The sequence below is a fragment of the Uloborus diversus genome, chromosome 1 (assembly GCF_026930045.1).
Source record: "Uloborus diversus isolate 005 chromosome 1, Udiv.v.3.1, whole genome shotgun sequence".
NCBI classification, from domain to species: Eukaryota; Metazoa; Arthropoda; class Arachnida; order Araneae; family Uloboridae; genus Uloborus; species Uloborus diversus.
In genome coordinates this window covers 252,483,625-252,511,205 of record NC_072731.1, presented here as the reverse complement: position 1 = coordinate 252,511,205, position 27,581 = coordinate 252,483,625, and the positions used below count along the sequence as shown (strand labels likewise).

General features: G+C 35.3%; 1 protein-coding gene across 1 annotated transcript in view; it reads right to left on the bottom strand.

Annotated features, from left to right (window-relative positions):
* Positions 1-27,581, bottom strand: part of LOC129220005 (nose resistant to fluoxetine protein 6-like) — a 58,565-nt gene that overhangs the window by 7,812 nt on the left and 23,172 nt on the right. Inside the window, exons 4-13 of the mRNA XM_054854335.1 lie at positions 26,911-27,025; positions 24,186-24,273; positions 21,310-21,395; positions 20,442-20,612; positions 18,000-18,093; positions 15,254-15,346; positions 14,190-14,355; positions 12,200-12,279; positions 10,918-11,040; positions 4,258-4,378 (exon numbers count right to left, since the gene is read on the bottom strand). Of these exons, the coding sequence (XP_054710310.1) occupies positions 4,258-4,378; positions 10,918-11,040; positions 12,200-12,279; positions 14,190-14,355; positions 15,254-15,346; positions 18,000-18,093; positions 20,442-20,612; positions 21,310-21,395; positions 24,186-24,273; positions 26,911-27,025 (1,137 nt within the window). The remainder of the gene's footprint in view (positions 1-4,257; positions 4,379-10,917; positions 11,041-12,199; positions 12,280-14,189; positions 14,356-15,253; positions 15,347-17,999; positions 18,094-20,441; positions 20,613-21,309; positions 21,396-24,185; positions 24,274-26,910; positions 27,026-27,581) is intronic.

Below are 27,581 nucleotides of genomic sequence, written 5' to 3'. Positions count from 1 at the left end.
ACACTGAAATAAGTTTTTTTAAAGAAAGAAATGAAGTTTGAATGTTTTAGGTATTTATTCTTGAATTAACTGACACTTTAACGCATTTTGAAGAATGACTTGAAAGTTGACTGAGTGTTTTTTCTTGGAATTACTTCTACCATTCTACCTCTGCGAACGAAAAAGAATTGACAAGTGAAAAAAAAAAGAAAAAAAAACCGCTATAGAACCTCGGCACCGTTTCGCATCGTGTTCAGTGAAATTGAGCGGAAATAGGTCACAGCTATTCCGCGCTACCAGTTACTTAGTGATACAATATCTCGACCGGTATGGATATTGAGAAATAACAAGAAAATGGCAACTCAGGCTGAAAACTCCACCACACAAAAAACGGGGAAGGGGTGGGGGGAACAAATCAGTAAAACCAAATTCGATAAAATGATACTAAATCCAACGATGAAGAGTTTTATTAATGCATAAAGAAAATATTGTAAACTTGACGACGAAATCCATTGTTTGTGTCCATACTGACATGCAGAGGGCGCTGCAGAATGGAGCGTATTAGAATTTCATCACTGTTAGACAATGAGCATAACCTTGTAATTGTGTTATTGACGAACCTGAGTAGAATAAGTGTTTTATTAATAAACTACGTGGAGTGGAAATTCTCCAAATGAAGTTAGTTAAAAACGGAAAACTTTGTTAAAGAATATTGGAATACAGAACAAGGGTGCCCATCCCCCCCCCCCCAAGTTCAATGGCGCAAATCCCCCCCCCCTAATTTTTTCTCATTTCTTTCCCTTTTTTTTAATTTTTATATTTTTTAGCTCTCTTTTTTAATTTTCTTTTCTTTTTTTTTAAATATTTTGAAAACTTTTTATTTATTATTATTTTTTTGCTTTGTAGTTCTTTTTTATTTTATTTACTTTTTTAAATACTTTTTATTTGCATCTTTATTTTTAATTATTATTATTATTATTATTATTATTATTATTATTATTAGAAAAGTTCTCTTCTACGCCAATGACATATACACGCACAAACTAAATAAATAAATGAAATGAAATATAAACAGAATAAAATAAAATAAATAATCTGAATTAAAAATAAATCAAGAAACACATTTAAATAAATAAATTCAAAAAATCCCCCCCAAAAATGGTGATGGCGCAACTTGCGCCATAATCCCCCCCCCCCCTGTGGGCATCCCTGATACAGAATATAGGAAAAAATGTTCCCATGAATCGAGTAATGCTTAAGGTGACCATTTATAATTTTTTTTTTTAATCTTAACATTCATTAAAGAATTTGAAGCACTGCACTTGTAGATTGTGTGCTTTTTAAAAAATTGTTTGTGACAGACAAAAAGCAAAAAATAAATAAATAAAAACACTTAACAGAAAAGAATTGACGTAATTTCTTGATGTACAAATTTCCTGGAGTTCGTTTAATGTTGATTTTAAAAAAGAATGAAATTCTTGGCAGAATTTCATACAGTTTATTAATAAAACCATCATTGCTTTACTAACCAGTTCTGCGGAGTCGGAGGGGAAATGACCGACTCCGACTCCGGAATTTTTAGAGTCTTTCACTCCAACTCCTTTAACCCAAAATCAGCCAGACTCCGACTCCTCAAGCACTGGCAGTGTTGCAGAGTTGGAGGGAAAATGATCGACTCCGATTCTTGGAGTATTAAACTTTCAAATCCCAAATTCGGTTTCAACTTCTTTACTCGAAAATACGTCCGACTCCGACTCTTTGACTCCGATTCCGACTCCACAGCCCTGTCAAGAACTGCGATTTGCAATTCTGTTTTCAACTAGTTTACAAATTAGTCATCAGCAAAAATCCATTTTCTGTGAGTGCATTAAGCAAGAGCAGGCCTGGATTTACGTACAAGCTAAAAAAGCTATAGCTTAGGGCACCCGTCTTTTTAGGGGCCCCCAACTCCCGGAAATTAGCACGATTAGTTCCAGAAAAAAAGAAAAGTACTTGAAAAAATTAATTTCATTTTCTAGTGCTTGAAAACCTTGAGAATTTGAAAAAGTGTAACTACAAACCACAAATGGGAGGGGGTAGGGAGAAGAAATGAAAATATATGTCCAATTCAGCTCCTTGCTACTTCCGTTCATAAAAATTGTTCGAAACTTCACGAGTAGCTATGAAAAGTTGTTTTCGCAACAGTTAAAAAATATTTTTTTTTATGCGGTGGATAGGGACCGCATAAAAAATCGCACGAAAAAATTGTTCGAAATTTCACGAGTAGCTATAAAATTTGTTTTCGCAACAGTTAATTCTTTTTTTTTCTCTTTTATGCGGTGGATAGGTACCGCATTAAAAAAAACGCATAAAACGTGTTCGAAACTTCACGAGTAGCTATAAAAAGTTGTTTTCGCAACATTTTTTTTTTTTTTAATGCGGTGGATAGGTACCGCATAAAAAAAAATCGCATAAAAAGTGTTAGAAACTTCACGAGTAGCTATAAAAAGTTGTTTTCGCAACAGTTAAAAAATATTTTTTTTATGCGGCGGATGGGAACGGCATAGAAAAAGTCTCACGTAGAAAATAACCCAAAAAGTTATCTTTAAACGAAATCAAAATAAACCAAGGGATGATAATTTGCCGACTCCCGAAAATAAATTTCCCGAATAAGGAAATTTTTGGGAGGTCCCAGTGACTTCCCATCGGGATGCCCCTGTCGTCACTTGAAGATATTACTTCGCAATCGTTTTATAAATAATTTCACTAATGGAGTCCAAAATGACTGAAATTTTCACATACAAATTTAAAAAAAAAAAAATCGGACAAAAAAAGACCGCACAAAAACAGGTTTTTGTGTATTTTAATAACCCGCCGTTGAAAACATTCGCCAAATAAAGCAAGAAAATTATGATTTACTACGGTTAGTATGGAAGTGTGTTAAGCTGGAAAATTGAAAATATATTCGCCCAGTTATTTTTATTCATTTCAAGAGACTTACATTTGGGTCGTTTCCAAAATTTTAAAAGTATTTTTTTCTGAAAAAGCATGCTTAAAAACATAGGATCTCACTATTTTTTAAATAATTTATTCAAGTTTAATATTTAAAAAAATTACTTAAATCGGTGCGCTTTCATTGTTTACGCTTCTGCCTATGACATCACAAGTGATGGATTGCCATTCAGTGTTCCCATTCACAGAGCAAAATATTTATTTCACATCTTTACTCACGTGTATTGACAACGATAGGGTTGATAGCAAGCGCAGAGCGCAATTTAACTAGCTTCTTGATTATAATAACGTGGAAACGCTGTAGAAAGATGCGCCAAAGAGCATTATTTGTGACTAGATGTTAAATCTCGGTTATCATAAATTTGCCATTTCAACTGCACTTGCGCACGGACTTTGCTTTTTGGGCTTTCTGTGTTAAGATTTCGTGTTGCTTGTTTATATTTAGTCTTAGCGAGAGTCCCACCAAATTAATGAATGCGATTAGAATATTTTCACAGCGATTTCGTGATATATTATATGAAACTACGGATATGAATAACTGATAATCTTAAGAGAAAAATAAAACTTCAATATTTATTGGTTTAGAAATATTTATTTAACATAAATGTAAAACACGTTGTGTACTTCAAAAGTGATTGCAGTATTAGTACAGAAATCCGTCTTTTGCGTATATTTTACGTTAGGCGTAAACAACTTAGTATTATACATTTTTATTTAGATTGAGGGTTCGGCTTTGTATTAGAAGTGATGCTGCAATTTTAGTACTCTCTTCTGAGGTTAAAAATTGGTCCTGAAAAGGTACAAAAAAATCAGACACCGAATCCATTATTAATTAAGACGCAAAATTCAATCTTTACCGAGGCCTAGAAACTAAATCAGAGAAAACTTCGTGATTTCTAATTTTTAACTGTATCTTTCTCATATTTATTACCAAATTCAAAATGTTTGTAATAAATTTTAGCAAGATTTTTGAAATCAGTTAAGTCCGTGCGCAAGCGCAGTTGAAATGGCGAATTTGTGATAACCGGGATTTAACGTCGAGTTTATTTGTGACGTCATCAAGACCACGCCTTGTTTGAAAAATAGGACATTAAAAAAATTAATTAAAAAATAACTGTTGGGAAAATGAAAGAATTTTCTGGGTCCATGTTATTATTATTTTTTTTCCTTATTCTATTAATTTCAGTAACAAAAAGTATTACTTTTGACTGAAGGAAACCATCCCATTTCATTTTAAACTGCGATTTAACGATTACACAAAGGAAATAAAATACAATGTGAACTTACCAATGATAATTTCATGTCTGGTCTGGTACTTATTAAATAACCAACTAGTAGGCCAATGCAGTATGGACCAGCATGTGAATAGGGTTTGAAATAGGAGTTTGCCCAAAAGGAGGTTCGTTGCCTACAGTAAAATAATATGAAAAAAAGCGTGGAATTATTTATTGAGTACACACACACACCCACATAAAATATAACAAGCAATGATAAAATTAAAAATTAAAAAAAAAACCCGACTGAGTCGCAACTGTAGAATAAAGAGGGGAAATTGAAAATAATTTTTAAAAGCCTTATATTATTCAAAATCAATGTCAAATATTTTATTTGCTATTAAATAACAAGAAGTTCCGTCTAGAACTAGACGAGCCTACTTTCCCGTATACCCATACTACTTTCTAGTACCTGATCAATATTCTCAAAAATAGCTAAAATCGCAAATTTTTTCAAACATATTTTTTTAATATTTTAAGCTGATTTCTAGGAATAAAATATTCCTTACTTTTCATCAAAAAAACGAACAAATAAAATAGCAGCACCTTTTAAACAAAGCAGCTAATACACTTCTTTCCATTAAAAAAAATTTTTTAACAGCTTTCAAAACGAAAAAATAATAATAAGTTCATTAAAATAAATACATCATATAAAAAAAATCGTTTCTTTTTCCCCTGTTGCCGAAAATAATTTTTTAAACGAATTAATGCACTTACCAAAATAAAAAAAAAAACAATAAAATGTCAACTTAAAGAAATAATTTTCATTGTCAAAAAAAAAAAAAAAAAATCGTCTGCGCATATTTTACGAGTTTATTCACCGAAAACTAAATACCTAAATTAAAACTTTAGCGTGAAAATAAAAACAAATCATATCAACAATAATTATTTCACAGTTAAAACCACAGCAGCGGAGTCGGAGTCGGAGTCAATCTCATTTTGGGATAAAAGAGTCGGAGTCGAATATCCAAGAATCGGAGTCAGTCATTTGTCCTCCGTGTATAAATGTTTGCCAAAGCTACGAAGTCAGAGTCGAAGTCGGGGAGTCGGAGTCCGATTATTTGTCGGGAACAGGAGTCAGAGTCAGGTCCCCCTAAATTCTCGGAGTCGGAGTCGGGAGTTGGTCGTCAAGAGCTATTTCGAACAAAGTTTGTTTGAAGTAAATCCACCTTCAAGTACGGAATCTACATTGACTTTCAGTTTCCCCGTAGGCGCTAATGTTAAGGGATTTGAACTGTTCAAAATTGAACGGAAAATTGTTCAAATCAAAAAGATATCTTATATACAAGTTTTTTATCAAAAGCTTTTTCCTACAAAGTTTGTTTGAAGCAAATTCGCCTCACAGTTCGGAATTGCTTTGAATTTCCCCGTAGGCGCTAATGTTAAGTTTTTTTGAACTGTTCAAAATTGAACAAAAAATAGTTCAAATCAAAAAGTGAAATATGGGAATGAGGTGTCCTCGCCGAGATCTTTCGAACAAAAAAAAGTTTGTTCGAATCGGACTATTCATTCAAAAGTTATTAGGGGGGGACAGACAGACAGACCGACAGACAGACCGACAGACAGACAGACAGACCGACAGACAGACAGACAGACCGACAGACATTTTTCCCCATCTCAATACCCTACTTTCCAATTTTTAATTTTTCAATATTCATTTAATTATTTTATTTATTTTTGACTTTTTTTTGTTTTTCACGATATTTTTAAGATGCATTAAGCCTTCTTTCATGCTTTTTTCTTCTTTTTCTGACTTTTACTGGGAAAGTAGGCTAAAAAAAAAAAACAATAAAATGTCAACTTAAAGAAATAATTTTCATTGTCAAAAAAAAAAAAAAAAAAAAAATCGTCTGCGCATATTTTACGAGTTTATTCACCGAAAACTAAATACCTAAATTAAAACTTTAGCGTGAAAATAAAAACAAATCATATCAACAATAATTATTTCACAGTTAAAACCACAGCAGCGGAGTCGGAGTCGGAGTCAATCTCATTTTGGGATAAAAGAGTCGGAGTCGAATATCCAAGAATCGGAGTCAGTCATTTGTCCTCCGTGTATAAATGTTTGCCAAAGCTACGAAGTCAGAGTCGAAGTCGGGGAGTCGGAGTCCGATTATTTGTCGGGAACAGGAGTCAGAGTCAGGTCCCCCTAAATTCTCGGAGTCGGAGTCGGGAGTTGGTCGTCAAGAGCTATTTCCAACAAAGTTTGTTTGAAGTAAATCCGCCTTCAAGTACGTAATCTACATTGACTTTCAGTTTCCCCGTAGGCGCTAATGTTAAGGGATTTGAACTGTTCAAAATTGAACGGAAAATTGTTCAAATCAAAAAGATATCTTATATACAAGTTTTTTATCAAAAGCTTTTTCCTACAAAGTTTGTTTGAAGCAAATTCGCCTGACAGTTCGGAATTGCTTTGAATTTCCCCGTAGGCGCTAATGTTAAGTTTTTTTGAACTGTTCAAAATTGAACAAAAAATAGTTCAAATCAAAAAGTGAAATATGGGAATGAGGTGTCCTCGCCGAGATCTTTCGAACAAAAAAAAGTTTGTTCGAATCGGACTATTCATTCAAAAGTTATTAGGGGGGGACAGACAGACAGACCGACAGACAGACCGACAGACAGACAGACAGACAGACCGACAGACAGACAGACAGACAGACATTTTTCCCCATCTCAATACCCTACTTTCCAATTTTTAATTTTTCAATATTCATTTAATTATTTTATTTATTTTTGACTTTTTTTTGTTTTTCACGATATTTTTAAGATGCATTAAGCCTTCTTTCATGCTTTTTTCTTCTTTTTCTGACTTTTACTGGGAAAGTAGGCTAAAAACTGGCAACAAATACAATTTTTAAATCGTTTGGTTTTATTTTCTTGTCGCCTACAATGACTTCGGTTATCAATCATGTGAATAAAGGCTAAGCCGCTAATAAAATTTGCTTTAAAAAAACGTTATAATTCGAATTCTACGAAACATGGATGTTCCAAACACATTCTATCAGACGCGGAAAAAAATTCTCTTTAATTTTGGATTAAATTAAAAAAAATTTTACCAAGTTTTCACTGCTGAAATCGCGAAAACCTTTTAGAGGCTTTTAATTAATATTTTCGTTAATTAATGTCATCCAAAGACGCAACCTAGCTAAGAACACTCTCGATCAACTCTCCTTTCGAACAATTTTTTTTTTTCAAAATCGGTCCATCCGTTTAGGCCCTAGAGTGGCACAGACAGATACACAGATACACAGACACGTCTAACTTATTACCCCCTTCTTTTGTGTGTCGGGGGTTAAAAACAGGGTGTTCCGTTTAACCTGCAAGACCTCAATTTCCGCAACCGTTAGTCCTTGATGCATACTTCCAACTGCAAAAATGTTCGAAATCAGATACGGAGTAAAAATATTGAAAGTTTAAAGTAAAAATAAAAATGTGTCAGAAAATACAAAATTTAACTTTTTATACGGACTTCACGTCCCCTAACTTATGTTTAGGGAAATACTCTACGTTGAAAACTATTACTGACACAAAAAACATGACATTTGTGAGACAAAACCTCAAGGAGGTATTCCAGTTCAAAGTTTTAAGGGGCCAATACAGAAGATAAGATTGGAACTTATCGCCCTTTCAGAAGAATGACAGGTTGTCAAAGTAAAAAAAAAAAAAGAGGTATTCATAGTTTTTATTGCTTTTCAAAAATTCATGCAAATATTATGCCGTGAAACGTAAAAACGCACTACAAAACCTCGAACAATTTGAAAAACCACTCTCTCTACACCTATAATGTTAAACTCTTGTTAACTGCTATGTTTCCCCCAAAAAGGTGTTATTTAAGGCGAGTGTTAAGTGGTGTAAGTTTCAAAACGCTGTGTTTCATATCTCGATGAATAATGGTCGTACTAATGTCAAACTTTTTGTGTTGGAATTATTTCTCAACGGTGAGTATTTCCCTAAATATCAGTTAGGGGACCTGGGGCCCGTATAAAAAGTAAAATTTTGTATGTTTTAACTTATTTTTATTTCTACTTCAAAATTTCAATATCTTAACTCAGCATCTGATTTTGAACATTTTTGCAATTGAAATACTCATCTAGGACTAACGGTCTGTGAACCAGTGTTTTAGTTACATGAAAATCCACAAAATAACATTTTAATAATATCAATAAATAATTGCAAATCTAAAACTTCCTCCAGCATACAGTTTGAGTAAGATATACATTGTCTTTAAGTATCTTAAAACTATTTTTATCATATTTGTAAGGATTGTTTGCGGAAACTATCTTTCAAACTAAACGCATGAAGAGTTCTTTCGAAATGATTTACTAAAAAAGAAAAAAAAAAAAAAAGAAAAAAAAAACAAGATCTTTTTCGGAGAAACGTGGGGAACAGGGAACATCTTAGTTACAGTTACAGGACGGGAATGGACGATAACAACTTTTTATGAAATCACATACATTCCCGGCAAAAGTTTTCATTTCACTTTTAGAAAGCAGATGGCAGCACCATAAATAATTTTGACGCATGAATCATTGTCTGAACCTTGTCGTGCGTGACCAGCATTGATTGGAAAGTAAATTGATAGCTTTTAAAAACCATTTCGAGTGCTCAATTCCCCTTTCCTCATTATTGAGGCTTTGATATGGATCTCTATTGCTTTTACTTTGATTTTTCACTTCTATTTTCCTTGGAATTGGGACAATGTTTTTTTTTTTTTTTTTTTTTTTTTTTTTGCGTACCCTGTAGTAAGAATTTGAGATAGATAGTGAGTTTGTCGCCAAACCCATCAGTTCGGTTTTAATTGGGGTTTAGATAATCGGCGTACTACTGAGCATATTTTCAAAAATTTTAAGTCATGACTTTCTTATGAATGGGGTTGTTTCCATCAGCCTGCTTTTAGTCACTAAAGTTGATAGAATGGGCAAAAAAAAAAAAAAAAAAACCATGAAGCTAGGATTTCTTTTTATTTTTAAAACGTTTAATTTTGAATGAATTTTTCAAAAAGTTTATTTCTACAAATGAGGCGAGGTTTTTATGACGTCACAAGTGACGAACTTTGGCGCGCTGAATGTTTACATTTGCTGTCTACTGCGTTTCCAGGTTATGATAATGCAGAAGCGAATTATGTATTGCGCTCTACGCTTCCTATCAATCCTATCGTTGCCTACACATGTGAGTGAAGATGCGAATTAAATATTGCGCTCTGCACTAATGGCATCAATGAATGGCATTTCAACACTTGTGATATCATGTGCAGAAGAATAAAAAAGGGAATGGAATCTGCGCACCGATTAAAATATTTTTTTTTAAATATTAAACTTTGTCTAATCATTTAAAAAATGGTCAAATCCTATATTTTCAAGCATGCTCTTTCAGAAAAAATACTTTTAAATTTTAGAAACGACCCCATAACAACTTCTGGCAACTAGACTTGAGGCTGAGGAGTTGGAGAAAAAATGACTGATTCCGGTTGGTACCGACTCCAGGAGTTTTAGAGTCATTGATTCCGACTCCGTTTCCCAAAAATTAGTCTGACTTCGGCTCTGAAAATCGTGTTCATAATGCACCAGACCTACCCAGGAGACTCCCCAGGAATATGTGAGCAAACGCATAGTTTCCAAAATTTTAAAAGTCTCTCTTTTTCTGAAAGAGCATGCTTTAAAACATAGGATTTGACCGTTTAAAAAATAATTTGACAGAGTGTAACATTTTTTAACAAATATTTTAATTGGTACGCAAATTTAATTTCATTTTTACGCTTCTGCACAAGTGATGAAATGTCATTCACTGATGCCATTAGTGCAGAGCGCAATTTTGTAATTCGCTTCTAAATTATCATAATCTGGAAACGCGGCAGACAACAAACGTAAGCATTCTGTGCCAGTGGAGTAGCTCTCCAAAGTTCATCACTTGTGATGTGAAAACGCCGTGCTGGGATTTCGACCTCCATTTCTCGCTCCCTTGATACTGCCGTGCTGGTGTGTGCAATATTAACGCGAAGAAACTATTAAAACCAATTCATTTAATTTGCCCGGAATACATTTCATTTCTCTCTTTATACACTAGATGGCAGCACCAGTCCATTTTAAATGTAATTGTAGAGATGAAGAAAGGAAATTTGGTACTAACTTACCAGATTGTGACTTTGGCCTCTGTATCTCAAACTTTGAAATTTATCACATAAGAAAAATTTACTTATCTTTTCTTATATTACACAAAAGATTAATAAAATTATTTTTTAAAATCAAAAAAATATTGAAAATGCAAAATTGAATGCACATGTTGTTCATACACTAATTTTTATATCATTTTCTTAAATAAAAAAATAGACACTTGACCGCTTTCTTGAAAATTATCCGACCGTTAAAAGGTTAAGACCACGCCTTGTTTGAAAAATTAGACATTTTAAAAGTTAAATAAAAATTAATCGTTTTGAAAAAAGTTTTTCCTCGCTCCATGTTTTTTTTTTTTTTTTTTTTTTTTTTTGCTCATTCTATCAACTTCAATGACTAATTGTACTATACTTTTGACTGATGGAAACAACCCCATTGAACACTTTTCATTATGCAAAGCTTTAAAATCCTGGAAATATAACAAAACCTGCAGATATAAAACTTGTTAATAACAAATGCTGTAGATAAGGTACGTTGTAAAATATTTAGAAGAATTCACTTACTCTAGATCAGGGTGGACAAACAACATAGTTGGTGGAAAATTGTTGACGTAAGTGAGAAAAATATTCCCAATAACTGATGCCACGATCCCAAGTGATGCTATACTCAAACTTACTTTTGGATACCTGAAAAAAGAAAAAGGTTTTAGAAGCTAATTTGTCATTGTGAGTAAAAAATCAGGTATACCCTAATAGCCTAATAATAAATAAGTTTATTGAATGAATTATTATATGTACGAGTACAGTGCTGGTAAAAAATAATTGCATCACCCTCGCATTTTCACAACAATGGGATTATGTGAGAAGTTTTGGTCGACCGATTACCGATGAATGTATGTGAAATTCTGCAAAACTTATGAAATAAACATTTAACAGCAGGAATCCGATCATTGTTTACGTAGATCGGAGCTGCTTCCGGGCCAAGTCAAACTGCTGACCCCATGCTCATTTTTCCATTTCTGACCCTGTGTGTGGGTTTAGTGAAAAAAGACATTGCTTAACCCCATGCCAATTTAAGTCTAATGGCAGAATAAAGGTTTTTGAGTTGTTACTTACCAGTTTTGCCCTAAGGCACGGAGCAGAATCATCCTGGAAAACGACGTTTGGAACTGAAGTAAAGTGATCCCGGATAGTATATAGGAAGCAATTTCTCCTCCAAAATGCCAATATACACCTGAGCGTCTACTGTTCCTTGCACAAATTGAAGCCTGCCAACTCCTTGATCAGAAATGTGTTCCCAAATCATCTGGATACGGGATGTTTAACTGTGTGTTGAATGCATTTGGGATGACATTCCTCTCCTTTGCGGCGCGGGTGATGCATTTTTTTTTACCACCACTGTACAACTTTCGATCCCTATTTCAACACGAAACAATTAAAGTATTTAAAGGACAATTGGAAAGGTAATTTTCCCCTTCTTTTGTTGAGAAAATCATCCTAAGATGATGATGACGTTTTTATACGCACTTGTCATTAATTTGCACGTTTGCTAAATCGCTACTTTTTATGGTTTCGGTTACATTGCTTTTTCGAACATATATTTCCTTTTTCTTTTGTTGTTTCACAGTATAACGAGAAGTTACTGTAGTAATTACAGATGCGTAACTGACGTTCAATGTGTATTCAGGTCAGCAAATTGAAACATCAGAGTTGTTATTAGCCTACTCCAGAAGAAAATCTTCCTCAAAGAGCCTAGTCACATCAAGTTTATAAATTTAAAGCGGTTGCTCTTTTATCTGTTATGTGATTAACCTAAGATGCGCAAAGTATGCTAGAAAACACTTACCTGATGAGCGGTATTAGAAATATGAGAGCTGCTACGTACAGTTGCATATCACAGGCTATGTACCAACTTTGGGGTAAACACTGAAAAGATGAGTTATTTAGTATAGCAAAAGTGAAGATTAAATGATTTGTTATAAATAGTATTATGCACTTACATAACGCTTAAAACTTTAAAATAAATGTGAAATCAAGATGAGCAAATGTAATAGCATTATACAGGAGGAACTCTAAACCAGATATTATCAATTTTCACTTTCTTCTATATCTAATACTAGGGCTGTTTAATAAGTAATAAGACTAAATTTATAAAAAAAATACAGAAGAACTTCAATCGTCATGATTTACATGTTTTTTTAAGAATAGCTTCTGCGGGACTAAATGCATTTATTCCAACGTTTTCTCCACTTCTTAAAAACTTGTGACCGTTCAGTTAAGTATTTAAAGAGTCATTACTCTGTCTCTCATAATTAAATTAACTTTGTAATAATCACTCAACGAGTGATTGACTCTTGTTCATATAGAATTTTTCCACCTTACTTTAAGTGACATTGGTTTCTGTTGTTTGCAGTTATGACAATATATAAGTTAACTTTAGTTTTTGTCATTCCCATGCAAAGGAAACAAATGACCACAATAACTACTTTTTGCACACCATTGGATCTTTTTAAATTTCATAGAAATAGTGTTTCCTTTTCCCACAGAAGTTATAATACCGTCGGTAAATGCATTATTTCCCATAAGTGTCATTCCCCTGTCACAGTGAATGCAATTGCTTGCCCTGTCCAAATTGCGCTGTTTAGGGAAAATGATCCACTAGAAGTTTTAAGAATGCAGTGCATTAAACAAAACTAAATCGATGTTGTAAACAACTATTACATACTTTTTTAGTATGTTATGCACGACTAAAAACGTCTCTTCTAGAAACAAAGCGCTGAATAAGTCTGTCTGACTTCCATAGCCGCTGTCTATGTCCAATGATAATCTATACTCTTTCAAATGTGAGGCATTGAAATCTAAAATCAGAGGCACATTATGCATCTCGTAATTTCAGAGGTACCAACGGTGCTTTATAATTCAATGGTACCTCTTAATTTTCAGAGCCACAAATATTCAAAAGGTGCCTCTTATTTCAGAGGCACAGTTTTAAGAGTGCAACTTATGACGAAGCTATTACAATCTTAAATTAATGGCTGAGTTTCATAAGTTTGCTATTCTCAATATTTTTGGGTTGCTCCTTCTCCCCTCCCCCTTTGTTTTTGGAATTTCAATCATATTTATATTTTTCCATTTGATAGTATTTAAATTATGAGCACAAGAACTACAGACTACTGATTTTTTGCAACTTTGTTTCACAGTGGGGTTGTTTCCTTCCTCCAAAAGTAGTACTTTTTGTCGTTGAAATTGATAGAAAAAGCAAACAAAATAACATGGACCCAGAAAATACTTTCATTTTCCCTACAGCTTTTTTAAAATTAATTTTTTTAAATGTCCGATTTTTCAAACAAGGCGTAGTCTTGATGACGTCACAAATGATGACGCATCTTTGGCGCATTTTTTCTACTACGTTTCCACGTTATGATAATAAAAAAGCGAATTAAAATTGCCCTCTACGCTTGCTATCAACCATATCGTTGCCAATACACGTGAGTGAAGATGCAAATTAAATATTTTGATCCGTGAATGGCAACACAGAATGGCATTTCATCATTTGTGATGTCATCGGACAGAAACGTAAACAATGAAAGCGCACCGATTTAAGTATACTTTTAAAAATATTAAACTTAAACAAATTATTTAAAAAATGGTCAGACCCTATGTTTTTAATCATGCTCTTTCAGAGAAAAATACTTTTAAAATTTTGGAAAAGACCCCATTCAAGTAAGAAAAAGAAGAGAGAGAGAAAGGGGGGTTTGCAAGGGATTCGAATAGTGTATTGCATTGCGTTTATAATTTAAGCTTCAATAAATAATAGCTATTTAATATGTACTTACAATGTCATTTGCGTTGACGAAGTTATTAATGAATAGAAAGTTTGTCCACCAATTTCTGTAACACGACTCGACGAATTTATCTATGGTATCATGCCACACGGGACCTCCACCCATGATCGGCGCCAAGTATATGAAAGAAACTACGACCATGTAAATTGGTAGGATTCTAAAAAATAGCAAAAGAAACAGAATTATATTTCCAGTTCGACTGAATAAATTTTAGAAATCAAACTGGATTTTATTACTAGCTATCGTGTTAATTAAATGATATTCGAACTATCAAAAATATTCTCAATGTTTAAAAAGTTTAAGGGGTCACAGTAGCTTTCAAACATATTTTCAAAATTTAAGTACATTTTACTTTTTTTGAAACTATAACATGCATACTTGTTTCGTAATCAATAATTTACTTTCAAAATTTTAAAATATTGCCTTCCGTTTTTAAATTCAAGAAACTTATAAAAATTTCAATTTTTTAAAACCCCTAAGGTTTTTTTGTTTTTAAACTAATATTAAAAAAACTTTTTGCTACACGATCACAGTCATCATCTCTAAAAATCTGCGCATTAATTTGCTTTTGTGTTCATTAGAAAATTTTCTGTGATTAATTATGTAAAAAATCGTAATTTTTTAAAAAAAAATATGGTTTTTATAGGTTTAACATGCTCTAAACATTTGAGTAATTTATAAAATGCTTATCCCATGCACAGTTTTGTCAAATATATTATCCTAATTGCAAAAAGTATTACTTTAAAGCTGTATCGTTAATAGAAAAAAAGCCTTAGAGGTTCTTATGACATGAAAACACAAAAAAATGATCATTAAGAAAAATCAATTTAAAGCTTTTCTTTTGCATAAGAATACATAGCGAGCATGACCTAAAACCACTCATAACTTTTAAAATATTTTAACTAAAGCAATGAAACTTTTTCCCTGTGTTTGGACTGGTTTTTAGTTTTGAAATAAGCAATAAAATTTTTTCCATCGTTTGATCATTTTTGAGGTACTGTGAACCCTTAAATGATGAATCATAGCAACAAAAAAAAAAATGTGCTACAGCTCACCTAAATACTCTGTGCAGTATATAAACAGGAATATTGAGGGACCTTCCGGTTTTCTTCAATACTTTCATAGTAGCATAACATACTAAGAAACCCCTAAAAATTGAAAACTACATATTAGGCTCACCAAAAGCATAGTCGTTTCACTTAAATGAATTTAAAATCTTAGAAAAGTACACAAACCTTATTGTTCAGCATTCCTCTCTAAAATAACTAAGATACCAAAATAATCCAATTCATTTACCAGGACGCAAAATTAGCTGCTGTGACTTAGTATTAAATTTTATACATCGATTTGCAAACTTGCATAAATATTGTTCCAAGAGGACTAGAACCTACTAGTATCTAAAATTATGTATTGGTCGTTTTTTCAAATGATTGACAAGGGTCGTCTGTTCACGATCGGGAAATATCAAATGTGCTTTAAATCTATAGTTGTCATTCATAATTTCAAACACGTTATTTGTGCAAAATTAGCTCTTTGGCAACTTGAAACATCTCAGACTTGGACGGGGTTTAAGCCCCCAAATTTGAGGGTGAAGAGCTGGCCATTACATGTTACTCTGACTGAACTATCATTGAGTTGCCGCAATAATTACCATCAGGGACACTGCAATAAAATATCGTCGTGGCTAAATAGGTGTTTCTAAAAACACTTGGTCTAAGATTCGACTTATACTGACGTACCCTCATTGAAGTTCCTCATAAGTTTTGTATAGAAATGGAGTTTAAAATATTACAAACACGATGTTGTAGGTGAAATACACCGCCAGGTCAGTCAATTCCAGCCGAGGACTGCAGTTTCGTGCTTATTAACACTCATCAATTCGGCATAGGAGTGAATGAGCTGGATTTGAAAAACTTTGTTTGGCACTCTTGGTTTCCTTAAAAGGCTTTCCACCTCCAGCTCAATCACTTCCTATACCGGGCTGATGAGTGCTAGTAAGCAGAAAACTTCAGTCCTCGGCTGGAATGACTGAGCTGGCGGTGTATTGCATGTATTTCTTCCTTAGCCCTGGCTATAGGGCGGTAACTTACTGAAACTTCAATCTTCCTTCAATTTGCCTTGACTTCAATCTTCAAGTTGAACCGAACCATTGCTTCGGTCACTCGTCTGGTCAGTGCTAATTCTATATTAGCTACCAGTTTGTGTGGTAATCTTGGCTTCCTTAAGAGGTTTTCCACCTCCAGTTCAGTCACTTCCTATGCCGAGCTGATGAATGCTAGTAAGCACGAGACTTCAGTCCTCGGCTGGAATGATTGAGCTGGCGGTGTATTTCATATATTGCTGCCTTAACCCTGGCTATAGGGCGGCAACTTACTGAATAACGATGTTATAAGGTTATCTAAGCAAAAATTGTCCAATCATAAGGTTGTAGCGATTTAAACTTTCAATAATTCCATAACTCTGATTTTCTGCGCAGTCTGCACATTTTATGCGGATGTTTTAAATTATAAGTAGATCTTTTTTTTTCTCAAATGACGCCTATTGAATCCCACAAAATACGCTTATTATATTATATATCCTGCAAATACACTCAGAGCAAAAAGATCATGTGATATCTTCACAAATTCTGCTGGAATTCTACAGAGATTCTTCTTTAATTTGAAAATATCCGCAGAAAATCTGCAAAATTATTCAATTATTGAAAATTTTAAATCTCGGCAATCCTATGATTACAGCACTTTTGCTTAGCCTTAGACAACCCTGCACCACCGTGTCTACAATGTTTTTATTTCCACCTTTATGTATAATTTATACAGAAACTCGATGTGGGTCGGTCAAGCTAAGTTGGATCTTGAACTAATTGTTAACATATTTTCATAACGAAAAATTTTTGCAGTTTCCCAAGTTATGAATATTTGAGTAAAGTAAAATTGCCTTTGCATGTTGTGGAGAGGGGTGAGAGGGGGGGGGGGGTATTAGCCAGGACCAGGAGCCATTCTTCAATGAGACACCACTATCGGCGAAGGATTTCACACGAGAATCTCGACGTCCAGTTTCCTACATGACGGAGGCACCGCTATCGGCGAGGATATGTCACTTGAGAGTTTTGACGTCCAGTTTCCTACTTGACGGAAGTACCACTATCAGTGAACGATATATCACTTGAGAATTTCGTCGTCCAGTTTCCTACTTGACGGAGACACAACTATTGGCGGAGGATGTATCACTTGAGAATTTTGACGTCCAGTTTCCTACTTGACGGAGGTACCACTATCGATGGATATCACTTGAGAATTTTTACGTCCAGTTTCCTACTCGACGGAGGTACCACTATCGGCGGAGGATATATCAGTTGGGAATTTCGACGTCCAGTTTCCTACTTGACGGAGGTACCACTATCGGAGGAGGATATATCACTTGGGAATTTCGACGTCCAGTTTCCTACTTGGCAGAGACACCACTATCGGTGGAGGATATCTCTCATGAGAAGTTTGATATCCAGTTTCCTGCTTGACGGAGGTACCACTACCGACGACGTTGGAGTTTGACGTTTCTTCGTGGTTTATTTTCAGCGGAAACCAAATTTTAGCAAGCTTGTATAAAAAAGCAAAAATACAATAGATGACAAAAAATGCAAAAAAATGCAAAAAAAAAAAAAAATGCATAATTGAAAATACTGCACTTTACATTCCCACGCAGTATAAAATTTTTTATGTGTGGTTTAATTGACATTTAAGTTTCAAAGCTCTTGAACACAGAGAGAGAAAAATGACAGTGATGTCAGTAATTACTATTTCTTACCCGATGAAGAAGAAAGTATCGACGGCTACAGTTGCATTTATGACTGCTTGAAAAGCAATGTCTTTTGGATAAGAAATGATATTTTGCAAGCCACCTGTAATAGAAAATTCATGAATATTTTTGTTCCATTGCATTTTAAACTGAGTTGAAATTGTCATGCAATGAAATTGGTCAATGAAAACTCCGGGTTGTCGTTCAAAAAGAGTTTAATCACCAGTGATCTTTTGCCAGTACAAAACCAATACCACAAAGTAGTTTGTCTGCCTTCTATTTAGCATGATCCTTTGCCATTGGCACGGACCATAAGTGTAATATATTTCTTTTTTTTTTTTTTTTTTTTTTTTTTTTGTACTTTTGTGATTGATTGTCAGCCCAATCAAAAATAATTTAATCCCAATTAGTTGTTCAAAAGCAACTTGTTCCAGCATTTTTGGTTAAATAGAACTAAACTATTATGAAAATACTTAACAGAAGTTAAAGAAGTTAAAGAAAATCTTATTTAACTAAAATGAGTTAGAAAAAATACGTTTATTGTTCATTCGCGTTAAAAATTGGAAACAGTTTTTTCTTGTGCTGGGAATAGGTTTGTGATTAAACTCTTCTGAACATCAAATCGATAGCTTAGCGAAATTAAAGATAAAATGATTTAATATCAAATAATTTTATAAGATAGTTCGGAGAGTATTAACATGCAGAAAAGTTCCATTAGAAAAAATGAAGAATTTTTTTTTTCAAATAATTTACTTCGCAATTGCAAAGTAATGAGACATGATCCAATGTCACTGTTGAAATACTGTCTGCAAAATAATATTTCGTCGCAATAAGCTAAGTGATCGTAAAATGGCTCTGACTAACAATATCTTACAAAAGAGCTAAAGTCTGTCCGCGAAGAGTTGACCCTTGGCTCCGTCTTGTTTCAGAATTGTCCATTTTCGTGAATAGGCGATATCGAGAGAAAGGGTGAAACGGTATTTGCAAGTGCGTCATTGGTTCTAGAGCTTGAATAAGTCACCTCGTAATTTAAAAAAAGTAGCTAAAGAGGTAAAACATTTTAATTTTGTGCGGTCAAGGCAGATGTCTCATTGGACAGTTCACATCCTACGTAAATGGGCGGGTCTTGGTTTCACTTCTTTCAGCTGCCATTGGTCAGAGATAACAACGCCTCCTATATTAAATTTCAATGGAAAATTGGCGAGAGTAGGGTTGCAATAAAGAATGCAAAGCTTGTGACTTTTACTTTTTCGCCAACTCGATGCAGTTATTGCTGCAACTTAAACCTTTCAGGTCTAAATAGTCGCATAACGAAAATATACTACAAGTACTTTTTTTTTTTTCATAACGTCAACATGTTGCTCAACTCCAAAATATGGCACGCGTCCTTTCTTCCTTCTCTACCTATTTCAAGGAATGGACTCGACTTCTCAAACGATTGACAAGGGTCGTGTGTTCACGATCGGAAAATATCAAATGTGCTTTATATAAATCTATAGTTGTCATTTATAATTTCAAACACGATATTTGTGCAAAATTAGCTCTTTGGCAACTTTAAACATCTCAGATTTGGACGGGGTTAAAGCCCACAAAGTTGAGGGTAAAGGGCTAGCATATTACCGCTACACCACCCAGCAGCAAGCGAAAAATTGGGTTGTTTCCGAAATTTCAAAAGTAGTTTTTTCTGAAAGAGCACGCTTTAAAACATAGGATTTAACCATTTTTTTAATATTTTGACAAAGTTTAAAAATTTTTAACAATTATTTTTAACGTTGCTCAGATTCCATTACATTTTTTACGCTTCTGCATGTAACTTCTCAAGTGATGAAATGCCATTCACTGATGCCATTAGCGCAGAGCGCAATATTAAATTCTTTCATCACCCACATGTACTGGCAACGATATGGTTGATAGCAAGCGTAGAGCGCAATATTTAATTCGCTTGTGAATATTCATAATCTGGAAACGCGGTAGACAGCAAGCGTAAGCATTCATCACCAGTAGAGTTCACCAGTGGAGAGCCAAAGTTCATCACTTGTGACGTCATCGGACATTAAAAAAATGATTAAAAATGACACGTTTTGAAAATAAAAGATTTTCCTCGCTCCCATGTTTTTTTTTTTTTTTTTTTGCTCATTCTATCAATTTCAATAACTAAAAGTAGTTCTAGCATTCAGCGCCCCAGTGGAATAGCGTGACAAAGTACATCACTTGTGACGTCATACGATGACACAAATTTCCAAAATTGGACATTTTAAAAAATTAATAAAAAATTAAACGTTGGGAAATTTTTTTCTCGCTCCATGTTTTTCTTTTTTACTCATTCTATAAATTTCAGTGACTAAAAGTAGTACTTTTGACTGAAGGAAACAACAACATTCTATTCTGAACCAAATTGTACATCACCGAAAATAAACTTTCCTGAAAGCTGGAGAAAATCAAGATACTTACGAAATAGTTGGAAGTTGATGTTGAGGTACGTGTGCCCTAAAATGATCCAAGAGATGGAAAGGAACCGGAACCCGTGCAGGCAACTCATTTTCCCTGAAGACGTTTTTGTGTTGACTAGTTTCTTGAAATTGGAAATAAGAGAGAAACAAACCAAAATCTGTAAACCTAAGTCTGTTGGGGGATTGAAAAAAAAGAAAAAAAAAACGCATTAAGTTCATGTGTCACCTTTGTTAAATACAGTGGTGGTAAAAAAATTGCATCACCCGCGCCGTAAAAGAGAGGAATATCATCCTGACTGCATTCAACACACAGTCAAGCATCCCGTATCCCAGATGATTTGGGAATACATTTCTGATCAAGGAGTTGGTGGGCTTCACTTTGTGCAAGGAACAGTGAACGCTTAGGTGTATATTGGCATTTTGAAGGAGAAACTGCTTCCTACTGTCAGGGATCACATTACTTCAGTTCCAAACGTCATTTTCAAGGATGATTCTGCTCCGTGCGATAGGGCACAACTGGTAAGTAACAACTCAAAAACCTTTATCCTGCCATTAGACTTAAATTGACATCGTGTTAAGTAATTTATTTTTTCTCTAAACTCACACAAAGGTTCATAACTGGAAAAATGAGTATGGGGTCAGCAGTTTGCGTTGGCCCAGAAACAGCCCCGATCTACGTAAACAATGATCAAATTCCTGCTGCTAAATGTTTATTTCATAAGTTTTGCAGAATTCCACATGTATTCATCGTTAATCGGTCGACCAAAACTTCTCACATAATCCCATTGTTGTGAAAATGCGAGGGTGATGCATTTTTTTTTTACCAGCACTGTATCATGAGATGAAGTATGGAAGTTAAAGTTACCTACTTTTAATTTTCTTTTGAGCATAATAATGGTAAAGCTCTATCAAAGAACCGACCAGCATTAGGAATCCAAAAAAGCTCATGGCTGTCCTGTAAAAAACATAAAAATAAATTGAAAATTCAAAGAATTATACCATAATCCAGTTATAATCCAAGGTTATACACAGACATCAAGTATTTAAGGTGAAAATACTAATCGTTATGGACTTTTGGAGTAGGATGGATAAAAATAAAGGTGTTAACAAATTTTTAAGAACCTCAATCAAAAACTAAAAACTAACTAAACTTAAGCTATAGCTAAACCAAGCATTAACTAAACTTTAGACATTACAACATCAATATCTGCACAACTTTCAGAAAGGTGTATTGAAGTACTACTAAGACCTATTAACCTAGTCCGTTATTTAGTGGAACTTTTTCTCAACCTTTTTTGACACGCGGACCGGGGGAAGCTTTTGAAAAAAAATCGCGGACCGGTGGTGTTTTTTATTCTTTTCTTTTCTTTCTTTTTTCTCTCTATTCCATTTCTCTCTTTTTTTTTTTTTTTTTTGCAAAAACAAGATAAAGAAAGAAACTTGAATTTGCGGACTGTTAAGAGCGTGTGATTATTGTAATAACTATGTATAAGTAATTAACATTGCTAAAAATGCATAGAGAACAAAAAAATAACCACTAAAGTAACATAAAAGATGTCGTGCAGGATGATTTTTTTGTTATAAATTTTTTTTTAATTTTTATTATTTTTACTTAACAAGATTTTTTTTTTTTTTTCAAACTTGGACGAGCAAAAATCTTCGTGCGCCGTTTGAGAATCGCTGATTTAGGGGATCATTTAGATTACCAAGAAAAATGTGAGGGACAGATATTTACATGGACATTAAACAGTCATTGCTGAGTTAATCGTAATCATTCGAACTGACAAGATCTTGAATCAAGAGTTTCCGACTTCTTTCAATACGTGCCAACTCTTCAAAGGATATAATAATAGTGTCTTACGGAATCAACCACGCCATTGTTGATTTATTCAGTTAAAAAACTGAATGCTATTAACTGAGTTGTTCTGAACACATGAGCTCTTGTCCAGAATGTCAATTAAGACATCCGCGTTGCCACAGCTACTTTTTAAACCCGGAATCTTCTGATCGACGGCTCAAAGAATCGAAAATGAAAGTAGAAGTTCACGGTTGTCTAATTTTAAATTGAGAACCCCCATAGGAATTTAATATTTCACATCATTACTTAAAATAACTTACTTACCAATATCTACGTATTCGCAACTCCAGTAAACTATAGGGGGCGCTGCAGCCAATGTCTAATGGCGGATGAAAAAGGTAAAACAAAAAAATGCCGTAACTTATAACGGACTTTGAAGCTAAGTGACTGACAGTAATTTTTCGTCGTGTTTGTGGGAAGCTTTCTTTCCTATTCCTTTGACATTACATCAAATCACAAACTGTCTGAAGCCTGCAATTTACCCCCAAAGAAAACAGTTGGAACGGAATGTTTTACCTTTTTACTTCCTTTTACAAAAAAGGAAGTATTGTATTCGCGAAAAAAATTTTACCCAAAAATCTGCCTTAATTTCCATTTTGCTCACCCCCAAATAAATGTTGAGTTTTTTTTTCAACCCGACCACACGTAGATATGTGCCTAGGAATGTACTGACACCCGAAATATCCATTTTGACGATCCCTGAGTTAATTACAGCGAGTTTTCTCGTGACGTCTGTATGCACGTATGTATGTGCGTATGTGCGTCTGTGTGTATGTGTGTATGTATGTCGCATAACTCACGAACGGAATGTCCTAGAAAGTTGAAATTCGGTACGTAGACTCCTAGTGGGGTCTAGCTGTGGACCTTACTTTTTGGTTGCATTCGGATGCTCCAAAGGGGGTCTTTTCCCCCCTTTTGGGGGGGATCATTGTTAATTTCGATGTAAACTCAAGTGGTGTTACAATTTGGCGGACACTTGGCGATATATTGCCAGTCTTTTGGTCGCCAAGTTTTGTCGCCAACTTGCGACTTTTTTTTTTATTTATTTTTTTAAAATCTGGTTTCGATTTGACCACTGTTAATGACATTTAGAGAGTAAACTATTGCATCATATTAAAACTGCCAATAATGAGAAAATGGCATTAAATTGGAGTAAAAGGAAGTCATGTGATGCACACATCAGCTAGTTTCAGTTGTATTGTTATTCACAGCAAGGTAGCGTATTCGAGCTCTGAAGTTGCGAATTGCTAATAATATGAGATGACGAATTACAATAATAATTGTTCAGTATTATAAGCTTGTGTAACATTGAAAATTAATGTTTAGTATAGCAATACATTTAATTTGTGCATACAAAATATGAAGCGTTTAGTATCAAAGCTATAGTGGAGACTATAGCTAGACTAGTGGAACCTAACCTGGTAGCATTGTGTTGGCTACGCAGGTCCTAATCATAGCATTGCGACACTGCCAGGTTAGGTTTGCCCGAACTATAGCTGAATCTATTTTTGAAATTTTTAGAGGAGGGGCAAAAACATTCACGTATTGAGTTGTTCAACAATTAAAGCCTGTTTTGAAAGTAGTTTTGGTCTGATTGGGCTAAATGCGCTCCAAATCACTTTGTAGCATCAATCTAGAAGATTCAAATTTTGGAGAAATGTAACTTCTGAAGAATCTTAGATTGAGTTACTTACTAAATGCCTAAAATACAAATCTCGAGAACTAATGTGAATGCATTATTTAAACCATAAATTTTCATACAAAACAAAGCATCTTGGTTGAGTTAATTAAGAAAATATTGTCAAACAATAATGACATGTTAAGCAAACGATATAAGTAGCATGACCAAGACTATTAGAGTTTCACATGAAACGTAACATAACTTACATGACGCCAATAATGAGTGGAGTGTATTTATTTTCTTCTTTAAGTTCACACCTTCTGACTTTAATGGACAATGCAGTGTCCTCTTCAACTTTAAAAAAAGGAGATAAAATCATGATTAGAAAAAGTAATTTAATTTTGAAAATACAATACATTTAAAATGGAACGATTTTAAATTATCAGTAAGTTACCACCCTCTAGTCAGGGCTAAGGCAGAAATACATGAAATACACAGCCAGCTCAGTCATTCCAGCCGAGGACTGCAGTTTTGTAGGAGCCCAGACCGGGGCGCCCTAACAACAGACTGCCTTGAGATAGCTGGAGCAGCAGGCGCCACCGGGAATCGACTTATACCACGAGTCTGCGCGACGAGCGGGGTAGAGTAAGGCCCCTATAGTGGAGGAGCCGACGCATCCGCCATTTTGGAGCAAACTTGATCCAGAGCTTCGTAGCGTTAGCATTGCTGCCGATGTTTACATTTCTTTAGCATGTGTTAAATTCAGTCAAATGGGGTGGTTGTTCGACTGTTAATCGTGTAAACAGCTCCAAAAAGGGATTTCGGCTCTTCAGATTTCCAGTCGATGCAGAAAGGAAAAAGATTTGGATAAATAATAGCCCGCGAAGTGAGTGGCAGCCTGGAAACGACGCCAACTGTTTCCAAAATTTTGCCAATGTTCACCTTCGCTCTCCGACTCTCTCGTTCCTTGTTTGGCGAAGGATTGCCAATAAAGGTAGCTTTCCCTGTTGTACGCTTGCTCCAAAATGGCGGATGCGTCGGCCTCTCCAGTTATAGGGGCTCTAGGGTAGAGCCGGGAGAACGATAATGAATGGACGCGCTGGAAAGCCGCCCGAATAGTTTCACTATGAAATGCCGTGGTTAATAATGTAGAATTGACCTTTAATTTCATAATTGTAAACAGCTTTTGTATATAAGTTCTAATATCAATTAAAATTTCCTTATGAGTACTAATTGGAATCATTCGTTGAGTGACAAAGTCTTTTTGTGTCAAGATCAGAACCCATCGGATCCCACAGTTTCGAACATCTAAACTATGGTATTTTGAACTTCGTTATCATGCAAGGCATTGTATCATAGCACTAAGCCATGGCAAAAGATATCGAAACACTTCTGTATTCAAAATAAGACTGTGGGAGGGGTGGACCAAGTCCATATCGACTTAATCCCCTTTAGCTCTGAACACCTCATTAAAAAATGTAGCATTTCGTTGCCAAAAACTACTACGTTCAAAGATAAAGGCAATTAAGTCGAAAAGTACTTGATTTACTTTAGCTTTAAATGCCTCATTACTTAAGTCCGAGCTTGTTATAGTAGTTGCAGGCTGGTCGACGAGTCGTGTTATTGCCTAGGTGAACCGTTCAGAGTGTTCCGTTAGAAACTATTGGAGGCAATGGACACGAGATGGTACCCACGTGCAAAAAACCGAGTCTGGAGCGACCGGGAAGACCACGCGGAGAGAAGATGGAAGGATCGTCCGGTAAGCGCTCGTGGATCCCACAGTGACTCGTTTCACCATACCAGCAGACGTAGGGGTAGCAGTTGTTCCTCGACGCATTTCTAAACGTCTTGCGGATGTCAATCTGCAGTCCATGCGCCCTTTTAGAGCACTCCCTTTACACCAAAACATGGTAACTCCGTCTGCAATTGTGCGATGCCAGAGCGATATGGGATGCCACTGATTGGCAAAAGGTGGTGCTCAGTGATAAATCCCGATTCGCTTCGGGGCCAGATAGTATCCGCTACGGATGTGGAGTCGCCCTGGAGAAAGGTACCACTCCACCAATTCTATCGCACGACACAATGCCCGCACAGCGGGCATAGTGGTCTGGGAGGCTATAGCCTATGATAACCGGTCCCCTCTGGTTGTGGTACGTGGAACCTTAACGGGCCAGCGTTATGTTAATGGTACTCTGCAACCACATCTAGGACCGTTTCTAAATGGCCTCCCAAGTTTGTTTTCCAACAAGACCTGTATTTGTTCAATTGTCTAGATTTTGGGGTCAAGTGTATCTCTCCTCTGTATTATTCTGTACATTAAATTTCACTTCAATCTAATGCTTCCTTCTTGGGGCGCTATTTTCAATGTTCCTGAGTGTATATATAGAGAGAGGTAGTTCCGTATTGGAAGTACGTAAGAGCAAGTATTTTAAAAGACATGTCTATATAACACGCTAAAACATCGCTTCGTATACCTTTTGGGGAATCACTGGAGTACATCCGGCGTACATACTCCAGGTGTCGCGGATTCGCCCAAACGGACGCAAATGAACTCATGTGTCCTCATCAATTATGGCTTTAGGGACCGTGGACTCAGGTATGCAACCAGGTCCGATGGTGCCCATCGCTACACAATTTACCATCCACTAGCCACTGATAAGATACAAATCAAGCTACACATCCGTAGTGGGTGGACGGTGGGGTTTTAGCGTAACCCAGAACCCACCGTGTGGAGGTCCCCACCAGTAATCCCCTAAGAGTAGGAACCTGAACTATATGTGTAATAGGTGTATGATTTCGGCTTCAACTCATCTGACCCCTCTCCCCTCTGTTTTGGTTGCGACCTTGGTTCTATGAATCCAGATGATTTTTGCTTTTGAAAATCATGCTTTTTGATTTTTCTCAAATACCTATTTAATTTTCAAAGTCATACCGTTTTAAAACAGTGGTGTTAAAAAGTTTCAAATCACTTTGCTGTTCGTTGACTCTTACCTTTGTTGAGAAGTCCTTGAATGTCCTCAGCGGTACATCCGGAAGGAACACAGATTCCATATCTCATAGCTAAGAAGTTGAAGAACTGGGAAGATTTTGCAGCCTCGTTGATAACCTAAAAGAGAAGATTAAATTTAATGAAAAACAAAAACATTTCCTATGCATTACACAAACAGCCAGCTTCTGCCATTCAAAGACTGTAGTTTGGTTCTTGTTATGAACCTATCAGTGTGGAATAGACGGTAGCCGAGTTGGAGGCAGGTGTCACCTCATCGAAGCTTAGAGTGTCAACAAATTGGTAGCTAAAGTCAATTCAGCACACCAGCGAGAGTAAACAGCAATGGTACGGTTCAACTCGTCAAATGAAGTCAAAGCTTGGGCATTAAGAAATAAGTTACCGCCCTTAAACTAGGGCCACGGCAGAACCATTATGAAACCTATCGTCAGCTTGGTGCTAAAAATATTGTGCTAAATTAACTTCAGCTACCAGTTTGTTGGCACTCTCAGCATCAATGAAATGACATCTACTTCCAGCTTTGTTACCATGTATGATGCCTGATGAGCCCTTAACAATAATCATATTGCAGTCTCTGGATGACACTACCGGGCTTCCGGTGTATTGCATGTAGTTCTGCTTTAGCCCTGGTTTAAGGGTGGTAACTTAGTGCTTA